The 19,881-nt window shown below is 40.6% G+C and overlaps 1 protein-coding gene across 6 annotated transcripts in view; it reads left to right on the top strand.

Moving 5' to 3' along the window:
• EPHA3 (EPH receptor A3) overlaps positions 1-19,881 on the top strand; it is a 205,284-nt gene that overhangs the window by 126,410 nt on the left and 58,993 nt on the right. For all 6 annotated transcript variants that reach the window (XM_083498574.1, XM_083498576.1, XM_083498573.1 and 3 more), the window contains 2 exons: positions 12,113-12,268; positions 13,261-13,596. In XM_083498574.1, the coding sequence (XP_083354700.1) occupies positions 12,113-12,268; positions 13,261-13,596 (492 nt within the window). The remainder of the gene's footprint in view (positions 1-12,112; positions 12,269-13,260; positions 13,597-19,881) is intronic.

Raw genomic sequence — 19,881 nt, 5'->3', positions numbered from 1 at the left:
CTCTCCAGTGCCAGATCTGCAGAAAGCTGCCTTGATCTAACTGTGAGATGTCAGTAGAATAGATCATAGCAGCAGCGACATCCTATCAGTGGAACATCATTTCACATTAGGTATGATTTAATATGATACTTCACTAATGCATTATGACAGTGTCTAATAGCAAAGGTAGCTTTCGCTTCTCTATTGTAATTGCTTATTCTGCACTGATGAAGACATGTTCTTTTCTCCTGCTCAGACTGTCACTATTTCAGAGTGTAACATTTTATTTAAAGGAATCAAGTCTTAAGTTCTCATGGTTAACCTGTTTATGAAATGCTTACATTATCAGGAATATATCTACATGCAAGGAACATTAGTAGTAGTTGGAAGGAACATTCGCTGTCTGGGTTTATGGTTGTTGTTGCTGAAGATCCATTGGAGCAGCAACATCTTTTGCCCAGCAAGATTATGCCATTAAAAAAAGAAGAGCATTTTAAAAATGACAGTAACAATCTGCGCTCATATGTCTTCAGTTTCAAGCCAAAATAAAACCGGGTGATTCATTGTTTTTTAATCTAGGCCTCATGTCAGCATAAACAAGGGTTTTCAAGATGGCAATATAAAAGTTGTGGTACTTGTAACTTTAATAAATGGCGTATAATCTAAATGTCTAGGAGCAATTCTAGCATAGGAACATAGAAGTTGCCTTATATCGAGTCATATCACTGGGCCATCTAGCTCAGTATTGTCTATACTGGCTTCTAGTGGCTCTCCAAGGTTTCAGTCAGTGTTTCCCAGCCCTTCCTGGAGTGGCCAGGGATTGAACCGGCAACCTTTTGCATGCAGAGCATGTGTTTTACCATTGAGCTATGGCTGCTGGGCTGGCAGGAGTTGTAGGCAGGTTTATGTCCAAAGCATGCATAATATTACAGTGTTTAGGCTGCATCCTATAGATGGGGGATGCCGGAGAATTCTGAGAAAATGGAAGCGGAAATTGCAGGTGTTCGCTTATTCATTCCATGTCCATAACTGAAATCAATCCAGCAAAAATAATCGGTATTTGCTGCTGTTGCTGCTTTCAGTCCCCAAACAATACATCATTGATCCTATCACCATGCCTTACACTGTGTTTCTTTTGCCTTGAAATGAATGGGGCAGATAACATAATGAAAATGTAGTCATGCAATTTATATAATTTATGTAAGTTATATCATTTTGCCACAGTGGTCAGTGAGACAAATAATGTAGTATTTGGCATAAAATGAACTGCAGCTGAGCAGAAACAGTGCTGCAGGTGACAGACACAGGGCAGAATGAAAACAATGTTTTCTTGCATCCCTATCTGGGAGTCAGTGGCATTGAACTAAGTGTAGCTTCTGAATCGATTTGATTAGAATTGCACTGTCAACCCATTACTAACTTACCTCATTAACTGCAATGATACCTAAGTCCAACTAACTTGTCATGTGGCCAGCATGACTAAGCCGCTTCTGATGCAACGAAACACTGAGACCAGAGCAGTGTACGGAAACGCCATTTACCTTCACGCCAGAGCGGTATCTATTTATCTACTTGCACTTTGACGTGATTTTGAACTGCTAGGTTGGCAGAAGCTGGGACCAAGCAACGGGAGCTCACCCCATCACAGGGATTCGATCTGCTGACCTTCCAGTCAGCAAGCCCTAGGTTCAGTGGTTTAGATCACAGCGCCACCCAAGTCCCTCCAACTAACTTAGCTTGGAACTAATATCTGTAACTGTTCCAGTCTAGCAAACAACACTACAGAGAACAGACCTGTTCTTCTGAAATTTTAAATACTTTTAGTGGCAGCCTTTCATTTAAAAACACATGGCAATTTTTTTTAAAGATCACATTAAATTAAGAATATTACTTCTTTTATAGTCAAATAAAAATGTTCCTGTACTCAAACGACATGCTATATTTTGCTGAGGGTTAACTGTACTGGCAAGGCAGTAATTTCTCGTAATTTCCTGCATTTGACATACTTCAATATTACTCTATATCATATACAACCCCTATGCCTCAGAGTGTCCTGACCCCATCAGATTCAATCTGAGCAATATCCACTTATATAACTTATTTTAATATTGCATTTTGGCATTAGATTTTATGAGGTGACCTAGTCGCAAAGAACACAATAATTACAGCAGGTAAAACAGAAGCTGTACTTCTCATGAATGAACGTTATGCCAATTTGAGGTAGTCCTCTAATAATAAGTGTGAACAATTGGTAGAACAGGCACTTGCAAGTCCTTTCCATGAAAAAAAAATACTTCTAGGACATAAAGGCTTACTATCTGGTGCCTCCAGACAACTCAGTAAACCACATAAAACTACACATGAGCACAAACTCACCTAGACTTGTAATTGAATCGAGTTTGGGTAAACTTTGGGTTCATGAGCTCCATCCTTCCCTGTCTTACTGTGGCAAAGATGTGAGGAGGAATTTGGAAGCTGTGAATGAACTCAGTTTGGGGGGGCAAATCAACCCAGAAACAGTGGAGTGGAATGGAAGCATGAAACTCTGGTTCATGACTGAAAGAGGGTCAAATGCCTACTTTGAGGGCATAAATATTTTTCAGTCTGGAGGAATGTATGAGAAGTAGAAATGCTGATGAAACCTTAGTTGAGCTAAAGACCAGTGTCCCAGTGAAAAGAAGGTACAAGATCTTTTAATCTGTGCAGTTAGGAGTGTTGGGTGGAATTTGTGAATTTGTCTATAGCCCAATAAGACAGGCTCATGTTGACACCTAAAACAATGAAAAACAGAATCTGAAGGTGTTTACGCTGTGACCTGTCATTTACCAATATAAAACAAAGTTTATTTGTGGGCAAGGGTGAAATAAAAATAAACCCATCAGTGTGCCGGAAAAGGTTTCTGGGACGTTAGAGAGAACTGACTCCTTCTTCACTGGACTTCATTTTGGTTTCATGTCTTTTCTACACAAGCTGGTTTTCTTTTCCTGAATTTTTTTTTGCGATGTACCTCTAGAATCCTGTTTGGTCACCACCATCAGACCAATAGGGGCAATTTAAGAAGCTTTTTAAAAAATTAACCATAGCTTGTTGTGTCACCCAAACCACCAACAATGTGATTAACCATGGTTTGTTTGAAACAATTATACTTTAAACTATAGTTTATAAAGCTGATTAATTTTCATTAACCACAATTAAGATTAATCACAGTTTATGGGTTGGGAGAAGAATCAGAAGTGAAAGCTTCCAATATGGCTCCCCCCCTCAGAGAGAGAGAGTGTGTGTGTGTGTGTGTGGCCATGAAAATGTGAGGATCACCTAGGCTTGTTTCTGTCATGGTCAAACATAATTTAGTGTGACATCCAAAGCCATGCTCAGAACTCTGAGAGTCAGTCAGTGAAACTAATTTCCCAATAGTTTAGTGTCTAATGAAAGGAATTCATTTTACATGCAAATAGACTTGGATTTCTACAGTTTAACCTATTGCATCACTAGCTCTCTGTGATGATAGGCCTTATGTTTTCCTTGCTGATGTACTGATGTATCACCTTTTAAAACTGTATTATTATCCATTGTTACTGTGGTAATCCACTTTATAAAAATAGATAGAAAAACCCGGATAACTATAATGGGAAGCTAATTATGGAATACAGCTGAAAAGGTACACTGTTGTTCCCCTGGGATGAAACTATCTCTTATGTACATATAATTAATATGTCTGCCAGAAACAGTTATTAAACAATGGGGAAGGATTGTTTCTGTTGAATAATTTGACCTGGGACTCCAGCCAATGTAAAAGGTATCTGATTAAAATGTTAAGGTCACAGATCAGTGTGAAATATAAAATGTGGGAAGTAAATGGGTAAGATTACTCATGGGTAAGATTAAGAACATCCATTCGCTAACATCAATTTTCAAATGTATCATATGCAGTGTTATGTGACTGTGTAAAAGTGTTAATCTTTTTTATCATAGAATGCTGAAATGCCACACTATGCATAGACTGTGTTGAATATTTATACTATACAGAGCAGATCGTATGATCATTACAGGACCAACCCTATCATTGGACAGAGTGGGGCAGCCCATCTCTGGTGATGGCTTAAAGGATGCCATGTTGTGAATTATTTAATTGTGAAAGCTTTTTCTACTCTGCAGCTACTTGCCTGGAACTAGCTCTGCCATAGGGTGATAGCCAACTAAGTTACATTCAGTGCAGACTCACTGAAATCATTTTATTTCAGTGGCTCTGCTCAGAACAGGACTTGGTTGACTATCACTCATAATCTTTAATTATTTACTTTTGGTAGTGGTGATGTCCTTGGTCAGGAATGGGGAACCAAAGGCCTGGGGGCCAAATGCAGTCCTTTGGTCCCCTCTGATCCTCGGGACTCTTCCTAGACCACACCTCCTCCGCAGCCAGACCCCCACCCCACCCCCACCACTCCTATTTCACATGCCCCTAGTGTTTTGACTGACTGAAAAGCATCCCAGAACTCAGATGATGCCTCTTGCTTTCCTGAATGGAGGAGAAAAGGTTGGTCAGAAGGGAATGTTGCCCTTGGTCTGAAAGATTCCTTCCCCTTTCTAGGCACAGTATAGAGCACTATCTTTTCTAGAAAAAGAGGTGCCAGAACTCACCATGAATGCTTCCCTTGTTTTCTTAGAATGACAATGGTGCCCACTGAGTTCCGGTGAGTTCTGGCTGGGAAAAAAAGCCCCGAGTGTACAGAAACCCGATCTTGAGCACTGGTTAAACCCAATGCAAAAAAGAACCATGAATATCTTATTCCTTATATTGACTGTGAAGCCAAGAATTTTCAGAACCCTTTACTCCTTTGCATAGAAAATTGATTAAATCTAGACTGAACTTGTTTAATGCTGTGGAAAATGAAACTGAACAGTCTCTGCTTCGTTTTGTTAGAAACTTTCTCTGAAAAGGGAACATGCTGCAGCAGCCCTTGTGCTGTGCCCTTGGCCTTCCTGGTTGCCAAAGCCAAGTCGGAAATGTTAAGTCCACTATTTATTGAGGTGTGAAATGTTTCCTTACCAGGCAACGGGTTGGGGGGGGGAGGGGGGATGTTGGCGGCTTAGAAAGAAAAGACTTCATGTCAGTGTGCATCTGCTGTTCAGTAGGTTGTGACTTTTATATAGCAAGCACAATGAGGTCTGTTGGAAAGTGTATTGCAGCAAGGAAACGGTTTGCTGAAAATCTGCTTTATAAGACATTCCTGCTGGGAAAGATGCCTTAGTTGGAAAGAAAGGACTAAAGAACTTTGCAGTGCAGTGATGCTAATGCAGTGCTAATGCATGAAAGGCTTCCTGTGGTCAGTACCTTTAAGTTTGTTTTTGTATCTGCTGACCTTGCCAATGTCATGTGGATCTGCACATTCTTATCATCACTTTGGGAGGTTTCATTGCAGGTATAGCAAATAGGAACTTGCCCTCAGTTTGTGGGTTTTGTTGTTGATCCATTCTTAACTTTCAGAAAACAAATCCTTTATTAGTACAGTGGTACCTCAGGTTAAGAACTTAATTCGTTCTGAAGGCCTGTTCTTAACCTGAAACTGTTCTTAACCTGAGGAACCACTTTAGCTAATGGGCCTCCGCTGCCGCTGCACAATTTCTGTTCTCATCCTGAAGCAAAGTTTTTAACCCGAGGTACTATTTCTGGGTTAGTGGAGTCTGTAACCTGAAGCATATGTAACCTGAGGTACCACTGTACCATCAGTTAGGATTAGCTATCTCTCACTTTAATATTGGTCATCAAAAATTGAATTCAGATTAGCACAAACACACAGTATTTCAATGAGTAGGAAAATGAGAGTACCCCTGAACATTTTTTAAAAGAAAAAAAGCACTGGAAAGACATGCATCTCCTTTAAATGCATTATTTCATTGCAGAAGGAAGCACATTTTTTGGAAGTCAGCATTTTATTAGCTTTAGAATATTTCACAAATTATTTGAACAAGTTGAACTATGAATTCTTTCTACTTGCTATCCTGAAACACACAATCCATAACATTGTTGGTTCTTTGTGTGATACAGTGTTACCTTGGGTTAAGAACTTAATTCGTTCTGGAAGTCAGTTCTTAACCTGAAACTGTTCTTAACCCGAGGTACCACTTTAGCTAATGGGTCTCCTGCTGCCACCACGCCACCACTGCACGATTTCTGTTCTCATCCTGAAGCAAAGGTCTGTAACCTGAAGCATCTGTAACCCAAGGTACCACTGTATAGTATAGGAGTCCTAGCTACTGGAGAGATGAGCACATTGCCACATAAGCACTAATGCAAGATGTGTGTGAATCTTTCACCAGCAGCAGAGTATATGCCCATGCTGCCCAGGGTGGGCGTGCTCCCGAGGGGTGCGGAGGGTGCCCTCCCACGCCCCACAGTTCAGAGTAGGAGAGGGGTGGGGAAGCTGCTGCTCACTCTCCTCCTGCTCTCTGCCGTCAGGTCAGAAGAGCGGCTGTTGCCAGGTGCAAGATGTGCTGCCCACTTGCCTGCCATTTTGGTACCCCCCTCAGTCATGACAGCCGGGGCGGACCGCACCCACCGCGTCCCCTTCCTACGCCTCTGCCTTTCACACACTCACACCCTCTCATGGCAAGCTGCTATTAAATCAAGATTATATATTTAGCCATAGTTTTTCATTTCATCAGAACTAGGGAACCACGGTTAGAGATTTTCTGTTTTAATTGTGGCTCACATCAGAACAGGAAGTTGTTCAAGCAAAAGGCTTGTGCATATATTGGTTTAAGAAGCTCAGATATAATTGAACTGGGCCAGTGTCGGTAGATTAAAAAAGAAGATGATGGAACAGGTTTATCCTTAGCGTAATTGGTGCACTTTGATATTCTATGTATAGAACAAAGATGTGTGTGCAGTATATTCTTGGGTTGTTGACACCTTGTCTTGTTAAAGCATGCAGGAGCTGATACCTGTATGAGTCATGCTGGTTTATTTCCGCTTACTTTCTAAACACGGAGCTTTATATTAGCAGAAGGGTGTTTCCACCCGAAACCTCTACTTTTAATTGAGCAGTAGGGAACAACAGAAGGACATGTAGGGTCACTGCTGCCCATTGCCTGCTCAGCTGAATGACTGCACATATTCAGTTCCAGTGTATTGAAATGTTGCAGACTTTGACTCAAAGTATTGTGCTTCTGTCCAGAACTTAAAGAATGGAGTTCCTGTTGGATCATACTGTATGGCTCTCTTCACAAATAAACTGTTGTTTTGACCTTGCACAGACAAGTGGGCCTAGAAAAGCCAATGCAGGAAACAAGCTTCTTTAGCATATGCTTCATGGCATTATACTTTGTATTTCCAGTTGATATTGCTCTTTGTATAAAGGGCCAACATCTAAAAAGGACCTCCCTGCACCAACTGATGCAATCCAGAGAAAATAGAAATAAATGAGACTTTGATACTTACTGTCAACCTCACGAATGCTGCTGAATCAGACAAAGGGGTTATCTAGTCAAGCATCCTGTTTGCCTCAGTGGCCAAGTAGATGCTTATAGTCAGTCCACAAGCAGGACATGAGGCCAATAACTCTTGCTGTTGTTCCCCAGGGACTGGCATTCAGAAGTGTTCTGTCTCTAATCTCAGAGTAGCCATAGCATAGCATCACCATGATGGGTAGCCACTGATAGTTGCAGCCTCCACGAATTTGTCTGATTCCTTTGTAGAGTCATATAATTTATTGGCTAACGCAGCCCTTAAAAAAAATGCATATAAATGAATAATCTTTTAATTGAGCAGATCATTTCTACCTAACCCATGTCCTTTACCCCTCTCCTCAGCATTAGAAGCAAAACCTGCCTGTAGAAAATGAAAGGGAAATCCAAGATTTTGGTGTAGCTTTTGGCCGCAAGATGACCTTCTTCCAAACAAAAAATAGCAGCAAAGATGAGAGTTCTGTAGTTAGCATTCATTACCGTATTTTTCGCCCTAAAGGACGCACTTTTTCCCCTCCAAAAATGAAGGGGAAATGTGTGTGCGTCCTATGGGGAGAATGCAGGCTTTCGCTGAAGCCTGGAGAGTGAGAGGGGTCGGTGCGCACCGACCCCTCTCGCTCTCCAGGCTTCAGGAGAGCCCCAGCACCAGCCCCACAAGCTCGGGGGGATAGCGGGGAGGCGCAGCGCGCCATCCCGCTGTCTCCTGATGTGGTCTGAAGGCTGGTGGCGGGGAGAAGAGCGCTTCTCCCCGCTGCCGGCCCCACAAGCGCCGGGGGGGGATAATTCCCCCCCTTTATTTCCCCCCAAACAAAACCAGGTGCGTCCTATGGGCCAGTGCATCCTATGGGGCGAAAAATACGGTATGTGCAGCTGGAGGTTCTCTTTCTAGGCAATGGAGCCTGTTACTCTGATATGTCCTTCCTTTATAGACTCAACTGCCACCAACATTTCCTAAGTCCTGGAAGTTCAGAGGTTCTTGTCAAGTGTCTCTCTCTCTCGCTCTCCTCGCTCTCTGTGTGTGTGTTTCTGTGTATTTATTAGCTTTCTTTGTTTCTTTTTAAAGAATTTAGAAGCCACTCTTCTGTTTTTGGATCCTTCCATCCCAAGTCATTTCCAAACTGATAAGCAACCAATCACCCCAAATTGTTATTGGAGGGTATGATATGTTATGGAGATGAGACCTAAGGCAGCATAGAATCATCTAGAAATCAGTGCCAGAAATTAGTGTCTTTTTGCCTCCTGTTTATTTATCCATGTGTTCATTAAAATGCCAGGGTTTGTACTTGTAAATCCTCCCAGTGTGTTTGCACTGATTGGCCATAACATTTAAATATAGGAGCTCCAATAAAAATGAAGCTTAGAGGTGCTCTGTGCTTGTGGCAGAAAGCCTGCCTGTATTTATGACATGTTTGTGTCACTCATCACAATGCCACAAGTTTGTAGCCAAAAGTGTGCGGGTTTCCTTGCCAATAAATCCCACCCACATCGTGCTACCTAATTGTATCATATATTACACTGGCAGAGTTACTGGCTGGGATACTATGAGTGATAGAGTTTGGGCTGTGAGTTTATCAGATATCTAACCCCTTGCTGCTTGTGTGTCACTTTGTAGGTTAGACAGGAAGGATGTTTCCAACACTGCTGTTGCATTAGTTGCATTTATAAGCTTATGAATAAAAATGCTGCTCATATCTCACATTTAGGTTTGTCTTTTTCAAAGTGCCTATCATCCGACAAAATCAAATGTGGCTTTTCCAGCCCTATATATGTGCCTGCCCCTGAAAAATAAATATCAGTTGAAATGAAGGCTGCAATTCTTTCTCCCATCTTCTTATTTCAAAGATAATAAAATTGGTGTGACCACCTTTTCGTGCCGTACTGTTTCCAAGTTTTTAATTTACACTGTAATTGCCTACTTAAATTTTTTTTCCTGAGGGCTGTAGCACTGAATAATCTTAGCTTCGGTTGACACACAAAGATAGAAGAAGTGCAAGAGAGCCTGAGGTGAAGATACAAATCAGAATCCTCCCACTAGGGCATGCTGGGCTGTAACTAGCTCATTTCCCTCGTAACTGCAATCTTCACAGCACTGTAGCGGAGCCATGAGAAAAATGCCAGTTTCTGGTGAAGTTTCTGCCTCTAGAGACAATAAACAGATTCAGCTGGCTTTGTTGTGATATTTTCCTGTGGTGTTCTGCTTCAGTTTTTCCTGCCTTTTATTAAGTGAGGTCTGTGGGCAGGTGTGTCATTTTTTTCCTTCTGTGGACCCCTACATAAACACATTGATACCATATTTATCAAAAAGCATTTTATACCATTTATTTGTTTCAGTGTTTTAACATGTTGTGGTTCACCCACACCCCCCCCCTCTCAAGGCATTTTAGAATACTAAAATAAACATATGGTATAGGTTGTGCAGCAGGCCCAATGTTGTCTTTGTCCACATTCACACCATAAAGTTAAAGCAGTAAACAGTTCTGGCTTCCTCCAAAGAATTATGGGAAGTGTAGTTTATTGAGGGTGCTGAGAGTTGTGAGGATACCCCATTCCCCTCCCACAGATTCCATGTCTAGAGCAGTTTCACAGTCAATCCCACTTCCCAGGGAACTCTGATAATTGTAGCTTGGTGGGGGAATTACTCCTTTCCTTGTGATTCACCACACAGGTGGTCCATTGTTCCTTCAAACCTGCCACTTAAAATGGCAGTCTGGGGGTGTGTACTGTACTCATAAATATGTTCACAGGTACATCAGCCTGCTGCAGGTTTTTATATACAGTTGTGAAGATCTTAGAAGCAACCTACTAAGACTGCAATCCTAAATACACTATACTAGGCAATAAACTCATTGAACACTGTGGGGCTTACTTAGTGGTGTAGTAGAGGTAGAAGAATGCATCTCTGGGACCTTTTCAGAGCAGAAGCTCTGTTCTCATCTGCTAGACCTCCAGGAGAATTGAGGGACACTCCTTGCTCACATGCATCAAAATGCAGTATAACTGTAACTAATAAAGTATGTCTAATAAAGCGAAGTTTACAGAATAAGATGAAACCATGGCAGAGTTTCATTCACAGTGTCCTTTTGTCCACTCTCTTGTCTAATTGATTATACTGAATTTAGATGCAGTTGCTATAAAGTCATGCACACTTTTTGCTATGTATTAACTTCATGTGTGTGGTACTGACTGAGTCTGAGCAACGAGAAAGACTAGAGGAATGTACCAATATTAATGAAATGCCACCACCTGGAGTTTGTTCCAAGCAGATTATACAACCAGAAGCATCTTCCCTAACAGTCATGTTTAACAAAAGAAACAGTTATAGCTTATATCAATAAAGAGTTTCTTTTTATCCGAAGAAGCTCTGTGTTGTTTTTTTGCTTCTGCAAATTTTCGGGTGGGATGAGCATTGCACTGTTTACATTTTCTTTAGTAATTTTGTGTTGCTTTGTTGTGCTGAAGAGATCAAAGCAACATAAAGTTTGATCATCCTCAAACCCAAAACTTTTGCAAAGAAAGCACAGAGTCAAATTCATGATTGGGTGTGGCACGGAATAGAATTGGGGGGGGGGACTTATCTGAAAATGCATTATTGGCAGCTTTCTGTTAATGTGAATTCACTTATCGGGTTTTAGAGATTATTCAGAGCTTGCAAGTCCCATGATCTCTGGCTGCACGTGACATCCTTGTTCTCCACACTTACTACACTCTTCTGCTTCCTGCCGTATGTTAATCTCCCTTTCCCCAAAGTAGAAATTGGCAGTAAGGGATGCTAGAATTTCCAAGCTGAAGATTTCAAAAACCGATTGAGGCTTTTCAAGTGCTTGGCTTGAGCACTTCAACATCCCAATTTGATTAGTCTATTGACCTGCTCAAGATAATCACGCACAGCTATTAGGTTCCATGGACTTTAAACGTGGAAACTTGGATCAGACATTGGATCTGTGCTCTTTTTGCTATTGCAGTTGGTTGCCATTCACACAACAGTGGCTAGGACTTCACACAGCAATCCATTTTCCTTGGGAAGTCAAGAAACACTGGAGGTCCAGTACTGCCCATCTGGATTTTCCCAAACACTACCTACCTGCCTGTTGCTCAAGGTACTTTGTACCTGAGTGTCTGACATTACTTAAGAAAAAAGGAGAAATATTAAAGCTGAGACAATCATTTTTGTTGGATGGACTACTGTGATCTTAGTTTAGAAACAACACACTTTTTAAAAAGAGTTACAGCAAGCCCTAAACTGTAGCATGCTTCTCCAGCATATCTTTCCATATGAACTTTAAATTCCCAATAGAGGAACATAGGAAATTGTCTTATACAAAGTCTGGCCAATGGTCCATCTAGCTCTATATTAACTATACCCACAGACTGCAGTGCTCCATGGTTTCAGATAGGAGTCTCTCCCAGCTCCACCTGGGAATGCTAGGGATTGATCCTGGGACCTTCTGCATGCAAGATGTTGTTACACCACTGAACCAAAGGAAACCATTCCAAAATCACTCCAAAAGAGGAGAAAATAAGGAAGGAAGAAGCCCATTCAAATCCTACTTAACTTTGGCTTAATTTTGGTAGAAGAACTAGTAGTCATCCTTCCCTTGGTTATCACTCAGCAAAGATTGATAGAACAATGTTATATGAGAGATTTTAACCAACTACTGTTCTTTTACAGCTTGCCGACCAGGATTTTACAAAGCCTTTGCTGGTAATGTTAAGTGTGCCAAATGCCCGCCTCACAGTTCTACAAATGTGGAAGGTTCTACGAACTGCAAGTGTGAAAAGAATTACTTTCGCTCTGAGAGAGACCCTCCATCTATGGCTTGCACAAGTGAGTAACCCCAGTATGATAAAAAAGGATGCTTGTGTTTCAGTATAGGAGTAGGAGCAGGAGTATTTATTACAATTTGTATACTGCCCTATATCCATAGATCTCAGGGCAGTTCACAACATAAAATTACAATATAAAAAACTCAAAATGCATAATAAAAATAAGAACAAAGACAACCCAGTAATCCGCTTTTCTGAAACACATTTTAAAGGGCATCAGATGTTAATCAGCGAAAGGCCTAGTTAAAGAGGAATGTTTGTGTCTAGCACCTAAAGGTGCATAATGAAAGAAAGAAAGAAAAATCTACCTTTTGAAAATAAAACTTTTTATACTGTTGCACTGTAATTGCTGATAAGATTCTCTCATTATGTTTGTACATTTTGATTCTTGAACCAAATAGGTCATCTTTATTAATAGCTGCAGAAATGAAGGTCTTTTACAACTTTACATCCTAATCTACTTTAAGCTTGGTTTCTGTCTTTTTTGCTTATCTAACATTGCAGTGTGCCATCTACATAAGATTTTAACAAAGGAGGAGGAGGAGCAACAAAGCTTGATACCTGTAATTTGTGCTGGAAAACTGATAATACTGCAGGCCATAGTAATCCTTAAGTCATTGTTGTACCTCTTCAGACATACACCTTGGGGATAACTCAAGTGTGGGTTTCCTTGTGCCCTGTAACTAAGGGCCGTACAGAAACCCATACTTGAATATTTGTACAACCAATACTAGACTTCTCAGGCAGATGTTTCACAAAAATGATTATGATCAGTAGCAAATGGTTTTAAATGTCTTTATAAAAGCAGTCCTAGTTTGTTAGTACAAGAGAGCATTAAAAGAAAATTATGTCTATGAAACGTCTTTGGAGAAATGAGACAGATCATTAAAAAACATGACACCTACCATTATCAAATGCATATTTCAGTGGCTTTATTGTCTTTGAATTCAAACAGATAAAACAATCATCATTTTCTTCCCGTTACATCTGTAGGACCACCTTCTGCTCCCAGAAATGTTATCTCCAACATCAATGAAACATCAGTCATCCTAGATTGGAGCTGGCCTTTGGACACTGGGGGCAGGAAAGATGTCACTTTCAACGTTGTCTGCAAGAAATGTGGAGGAACAGCAAAGCTGTGTGATCCGTGTAGTACTAATGTGAGATTCCTTCCACGTCAGATCGGCCTCACCAACACCACTGTGACTGTCGTGGACCTCCTGGCTCACACAAATTACACCTTTGAGATAGATGCAGTTAATGGCGTGTCAGATTTGAGCACCTTTGCAAGGCAATTTGCTGCAGTCATCATTACGACCAATCAAGCTGGTGAGTACCATTTTTTCATTGTTCTTCTGCTGTCTGAACCTGAGAAGTTTCCAGGCCTCATTCTCCACATCCTCATCATCTTTCCTCCCTCAGAGCATCCCTCATCTTACTTACCAGCAGGTAGAACTCGTGGCTGTAGTGATGGCAGGGAGAAGGAAAGGATTTCTTCTTCTCATTGTCCCTGCTACCACTCCATTGGTATGGTATGCCACAGAGTATCTGCAGTGCATCAGGGGTATGTGGGTAGGAGGTGCTAATATTTTTTTCCATTCTGCTTTCTGCTGCTGCTACTCCCACCCTCATTTCTACTTGCTAGTAAATAAGCTTATTGGATGAGGGCCAATAGAATGAGAAATGAATCCTGGCAAGTGGTGGCCTTGTACATTTCTCTATTCTGGGAAGTTAGCTTTTGTCTGTTCTGCGTGGGGCTGTACATCCCCTGAAGGAACAGGTTTGTGTTCTGGGGTTACTTATTGATTCATCTTCTGTCAAGTGGATTCAGCGACTAGTAAGAGGTTCTACCAGCTTCAACAGAATGCCAACTTCAGCTGTTCATGAACTAGGGTAATCTGACCACAGTGGCCATACACTGATAACCTCAAGGCTTGGCTACCACAGTGTTGTTTAGTTGTTTAGCCGTGTCCGACTCTTCATGTCCCCATGGACCAGAGCACTCCAGGCACTCCTGTCTTCTACTGTCTCCTGCAGTTTGGTCTACCATAGTTGATCCCATATAGTTGTCCATGAGGTTAGTCCAGAAGATATGTGCCTTGGGTCTGCCAATAGTAGGTCTTTCAGTGTTGTGTCCACCTTAATGCAGAATTCATAACTGTTTGAAATAGGGCATTGGCCAACAATCTATTCATTTAGATGCATTTTCAAAACTTTTTTATTCTTCACCTTTTCTGAATACAATTCTTAGTTATTGTCTGCTGATTGTCTACTAATGTAGTGCTGTTACTTTAACTGTATCACTTTTGGTTTCCTGTACACCATGCCACTATAATGTGCATTGTTTATAAATCTTTTATAAATCTTTCAAATCTTCTTTAAAATTAATTTTAAATTATAAACCTTTTGAAATTAATAAATAAAGGGAAGCCTAGGGAGGATGTTTTGGGCAGTGGTCAACTGCCGAGGAGTAAGGGGCTCCTTTTGTTTTTGTTGAGTTTATGTCACGGGCTCTGAAAATGAACTGCAAATGTTTCCAATTTTTGAGTAAAGAATTAAATTCGTTTCCAAGTCAGTCCAATGAGTTCTGCAGATGTTTGCCCTTCCCTAGTTACAACTGCTGTTCTTACCTTTTAGGTTTCATATTTGTTTGGAGTGCGTTTGTGTGTGTATTCTTTCTGTCTTTATAAGACGTAGGTCCACATGTCCATAATATTTGGGTGCTTTTGTGTTCAAACAACAATTTGTTTTCACCAGGACATAATCCTGCCCCAGGGAGTGTGATCTTATAGAAATGCAGCATGAGGTCAGGAACAAGCAAAACCTCCCCTGTTGTTAGTTGATGAGAGGCGGTGGAGCCATGTACCCTTTTTCTGTCTCTGCTGAGCTGCTGAAATCCCAATCACCTGACAGGCATAGAGGCAAATTTCAGCCCCTCCATCATCACTGTATCCATCTGAGAGCCAACAAGAGGTGAAGAAGGCATGTGGGCTTTCTTTGCCAAGCAGCTAGAGCCACCTATCTGGTGTGAGGTAGTGTTTTCTCTTTTCCTGCATCATAAGTACTAGGGACACTGTCTTCATTAGTTTAGCTTCTGTAGCATAAGGGGAGATGCTATGAATATACTGTAGTGAAAGCAAACAGAAACAGATTTCCAATTGTTGGGTGGTTTTTATTATCAAGGGATTTGGCAGAATTAATATTAGGATTAACTCCCAATCTCCAGTCAGCAGTGTCAAATAACACTTTAGTCTGTTGTCACAGAAAGAATGTGTTTTATTAATAAAATCAGATTTTAATGAAAGACTCAAAGCGGTAATCTCCAATATAAATTACAGTGGTCATGTATGTGATTAATTTTGATATAATAGAAGTGGAGGAAATTAAGTGCTTTGATGTTAGACATATAAAATACTAACACTGGCACTACAAAGATTTAATAATATTATGGATTATATTTTCTGTTCCTCCATGTTTCCTGCTCTCCCCAAATCCTGATCACCAGCAGCTTTACATGAATATTGCTTTAAAGTGCTGGTGCTGTGATTTATGGCATTCAGCTGGCCTTAGAGAGGCCCATTCATGCCTATGGGATTTTCTGTACATGAACAATGAATGAATGAGAGTATAATTTTCACTGTGGAAAGTTTTGCTTGCAATAGATAGGTCTCTAGTAAGTATTGTTTGTTCAAGTACAGAAGACTATACTTGAAATTACTTTGGTTGTTTGTAAATTTCACAATTATCTTGGTTGGAAGTGGAGGAATCTCAACTTTCTGTACAGCCACCATGTAGTTCATTCTCTACTTTCTTCAGAATGAGCCTTAGATGCTTTCTTTATGGAGATATTCAGTTACAATGTGTTGGTTAATTAATATTTCTCATCTGCCTTTTTGACAAGTTGTGTGGTGGAATAATACCACTAAAGAAAAGCCAGAACAATACCTAATTATTTATTGTGACCACCCGTGTGCATACTCCTCTGTGCAGTATGCTGCTTCTGTGAATAGTTTGTGTATGAGCAGTTTTGCCTAGTGGCAATAGATGAAGGAGGTAGGGAAGGAGGAGTTGAGAGGTGACTTCTGCCGCAGCAATGCACATGAGTCAGTGAAGGGATACCTGAGCTTCCTTCATGTTCCTATCCTACAGTTAACATGGAAAGTTGTATATCCTAGTGGAACACATGCTACCACGTTTCCATTTTTCAATTTGCACTGGCACATATGCAATTATAGAAGTACAGTGTTTCGTAAATGAACTCCATCTTCTGACTGTAATGAAAGACATTTGGGGAATTGTACCTATATACTACTTAAGGCTAACTCAGATGTACTTCTCTGCCCAAAGCAGTGGCAGTTTTTTTGTGCTGATGTCTGCGTTGATGTGCAGCCATGGAGAAAACACACAGAATGGTTGGATGACGTGGTTACTCCTTTTTCAGGCTTGTCAGCTTCTGGGGATGGGTATTGGACCAGTGCCAGATTTACATATAAGCTAAACAAGCTGTAGCTTAGGACCCCACTCTCTTGGGGGCTCCCAAAAAAAACTGAAAGGGAAAAAACTGGATCTACATTTCCAAAATATAAGATAAAAAGACTAATAAAATAAAACCTACATACAACCACAGTGTTTTGTGTTGTGTATGGACCTATTAGGTCCATAAATTACCATATAGCATATATTCAACACACACACACAAAATACCAGCGACAATTTGCTGTTGACAAAGGACAGCTGGACATATAAAGGGCTCCATTACCTTCAGTAGCTCAGGGCCTCATCAAACCTAAATCCAGCCCTAGTATTGGACTGGTGTGGGGAGTAACCATGCCATTCTCTGACATGGCTCCACACTTCAAACATTGTCCAAGAAAAACAGGACACAAAGAAGCAGAAGAAGTTCAGAAAGCCACGTTCTTAATCCATCATTTTATTCCTTGGATCACATGTGCTCGTTGACATAGAGTCTAGAACAGTTTGCCTTGCACAACTGCAGTATTGCAATACTTTTAGGTGGGTTTTGTTGTCAACTGCCTCATGGAAAGAGTAACACGTTCTGCTTCTATTAGCTCATATGATCAGGCTTCTGCCACTATATTATAATGCTAAGGCCCAGACTAAGGCCCGTAGTTATCAGCCATGCTAAAGGGAACAAGACTTCATCTCAACTCACAATAATATGTTTTCACACAGATGTTATCTAATAACACCAATCAACCCTGCTTAGGACGGGTCACTGACTGCCACAGGAGAATTATATGAAATCCACAATCCCCTGAGGCAAGGTGCTAATTATGAATGTGTCATGGAGAGAGATGGACAGCTGTGCCACTCTGACAAGCTGATATGCAGATTTATCTAGTCTGCTTGGTCAATGTTTAGTTCGCAGATAGGTTTTCAGATCAGATTTTGGGTTCTTTATTATTTTAAGAACCTTAACTTATTTAATTGGCTGTATTTTGGTTATAGTTATCTGGATCTTTTGGTAAAGGACTGAAACTGTATAAATCTCTTAAATCAAGACTAGCAATGGACCACAACCCTCTCTCTTTCAAGATTGTAATAGGGGAGCAATATTCTGACATAAAATAAAAAGTGTAAATATACCTTCCTACAGTATATTCAGTATCCACTGTATTCTTCAATACTAGACAGCAAAGAATAGGGAAATTTTTTTTAATAATTTCTGCCATGCGAGGCTAGTAGTTCTCAAATGAAAAGTCGAGACAAATAAGATATAAGGGGTGTGCAGTGACCACAAGATTTGTCTTGCATCTGTAGCATTTGGAAGCAGCCCAGTCTGTTTCAGATATGCTCTGTGTCATTCCAATTTCATTCATTATTTGGGTCTGAATTTGATTTGTTAAAAATCCAAAGCTTTGTTTCAACTCCGTTTACTGTAATGGGGAATATGAAAACAGCTCTTGCATTTTTTCACTTTCTACAAAAATGGGTAAGATCTTTAGGCAAAGAAGCCCCTCAAGAATGGCTGAAGCCTGCCAAATTTCAGGCAGATCCATCCAGGTACTTTCATGTAGAAAACATTTAATGTTTTGTTTATTAAAAAAGAAAAAGACTATATAGTTCCAGGGGATTTCATGCTAGGTGATTTTTACCTTCATTAGTGAAAACTGCGAGTCCCTATTTTTTCTTCCTTTTAGGGGAAAGAATTATGCCACCCAATAGTCTAATTCCACTTCTTTACACCCTGCTCTCACAGCCAAAACTCAGAGAAGAATGATAACCCATGAGAAGAACAACTGTTTATTTAGATCAACATCCCTGCTCCAAATCACTGCGATTGAAGTAGCCTCAGAAAATAATTCAGTGTAATTAAAAGCTAGCCTTGTCCATCAAGATCCAAAGTTTCCCATTCATCTCTCCACTTCCTCTCCTCTCTCCTTCACCTCCTCTCCTCTTGAACTCTAAATGTTTCCTTAGACTGCTTGGTTTCATTTTTCAGAAAAGAAAAGGGGGGCATTTAACTTTGTGCTGGTGAAGGTTGGAAGGGTGAGACATAGAACAGTGGGAAGAATCATGTGCGTGGAAAGGAATTTGAGACAGAAACGGGTAGTTTGTTGCTTGAATCGAAGTCCAAATTGTGCCTCTCATGCTCCCCACTAGGGTCAACCCTTTAAAAAGGCTTACTGTAGCATTCAGACATCAATTCCTTCCATAAACGATCACCCATGTGAAGTAGCCTGACCCTGGAAGCATGAATAAGACTGTCCCAGTTGTGGAGAACTGAAGTGGTTTGGGGTTGGGGAGGCAAGAGATGAGAATGAGTGAAGGAGAGTGTGTGGCAGGTCCTTAAACACTATTATCCTAATTTTTTAATATGCCTGCCTAGTGTTAATTTTGTGATGGGGGGTTACATTGTATATTTGATTTTAGTTAACTCTAAATTTCTGAGATTTGATGAGCTACAAAGGAAGGAAGGAGAAAATTTGTAAATACCTTTCAATAGCCAGTTCATCTGTGATTGTCCCCTTGTAATCTGGATGTTGTAGGCTGATTTAAGAGTGGGCATTGACCAAGGCCTCTTTCAACTCAGGGGTTGGGAATCTGTATCCCTCCAGATGTGGTTGGGCTGCAGTTCCCTTCATCCCTAGCCATTAGCTAGGTTGGCTGGGGCTGATCCGAGATTGAGCCCCTCAACATCTGGAGGGCCACAAGTTCCCCACTCTTGATTTATGAACTCAGCTCTGATTAGAGTTGTAATTTCTCATCACTTGGTAACAAGCAGCTTATTTGTGAGCTGTAATCATCGAAAGGCAATGGTGTTTGAGGGAATATGAAAGTCCTGCCTGTGACCTATTCACACATGCAAGCCATTAGTTGATATTCCTTCCCTCATGCATACTTGAAACAGCACGTCTATTATTTAAATTGCAGCCAAATTTCAAATAAATTATAATTAGTTGGACTTAAGCTCACTTAAATTTATCTGGATTGTACCATTGCCTAAAATAAGACCCCATTCAACCTAACTGAATCAATTGGAATTAATAATGTATGCACAAATGGGAGCTGTTTTCTTTGGTTTCGTCTTCAACAGCTCCCCTGCCCTTTAGCCATAAACTGATCTTAAAATGTTGACAAGTCACCATCCCA

This window comes from Podarcis liolepis, assembly GCF_965112155.1.
Source record: "Podarcis liolepis genome assembly, chromosome: 4".
NCBI lineage: Eukaryota > Metazoa > Chordata > Lepidosauria > Squamata > Lacertidae > Podarcis > Podarcis liolepis.
The sequence above is the reverse complement of the archived record's forward strand: the minus strand, read 5'-3'. Positions and strand labels throughout refer to the sequence as shown.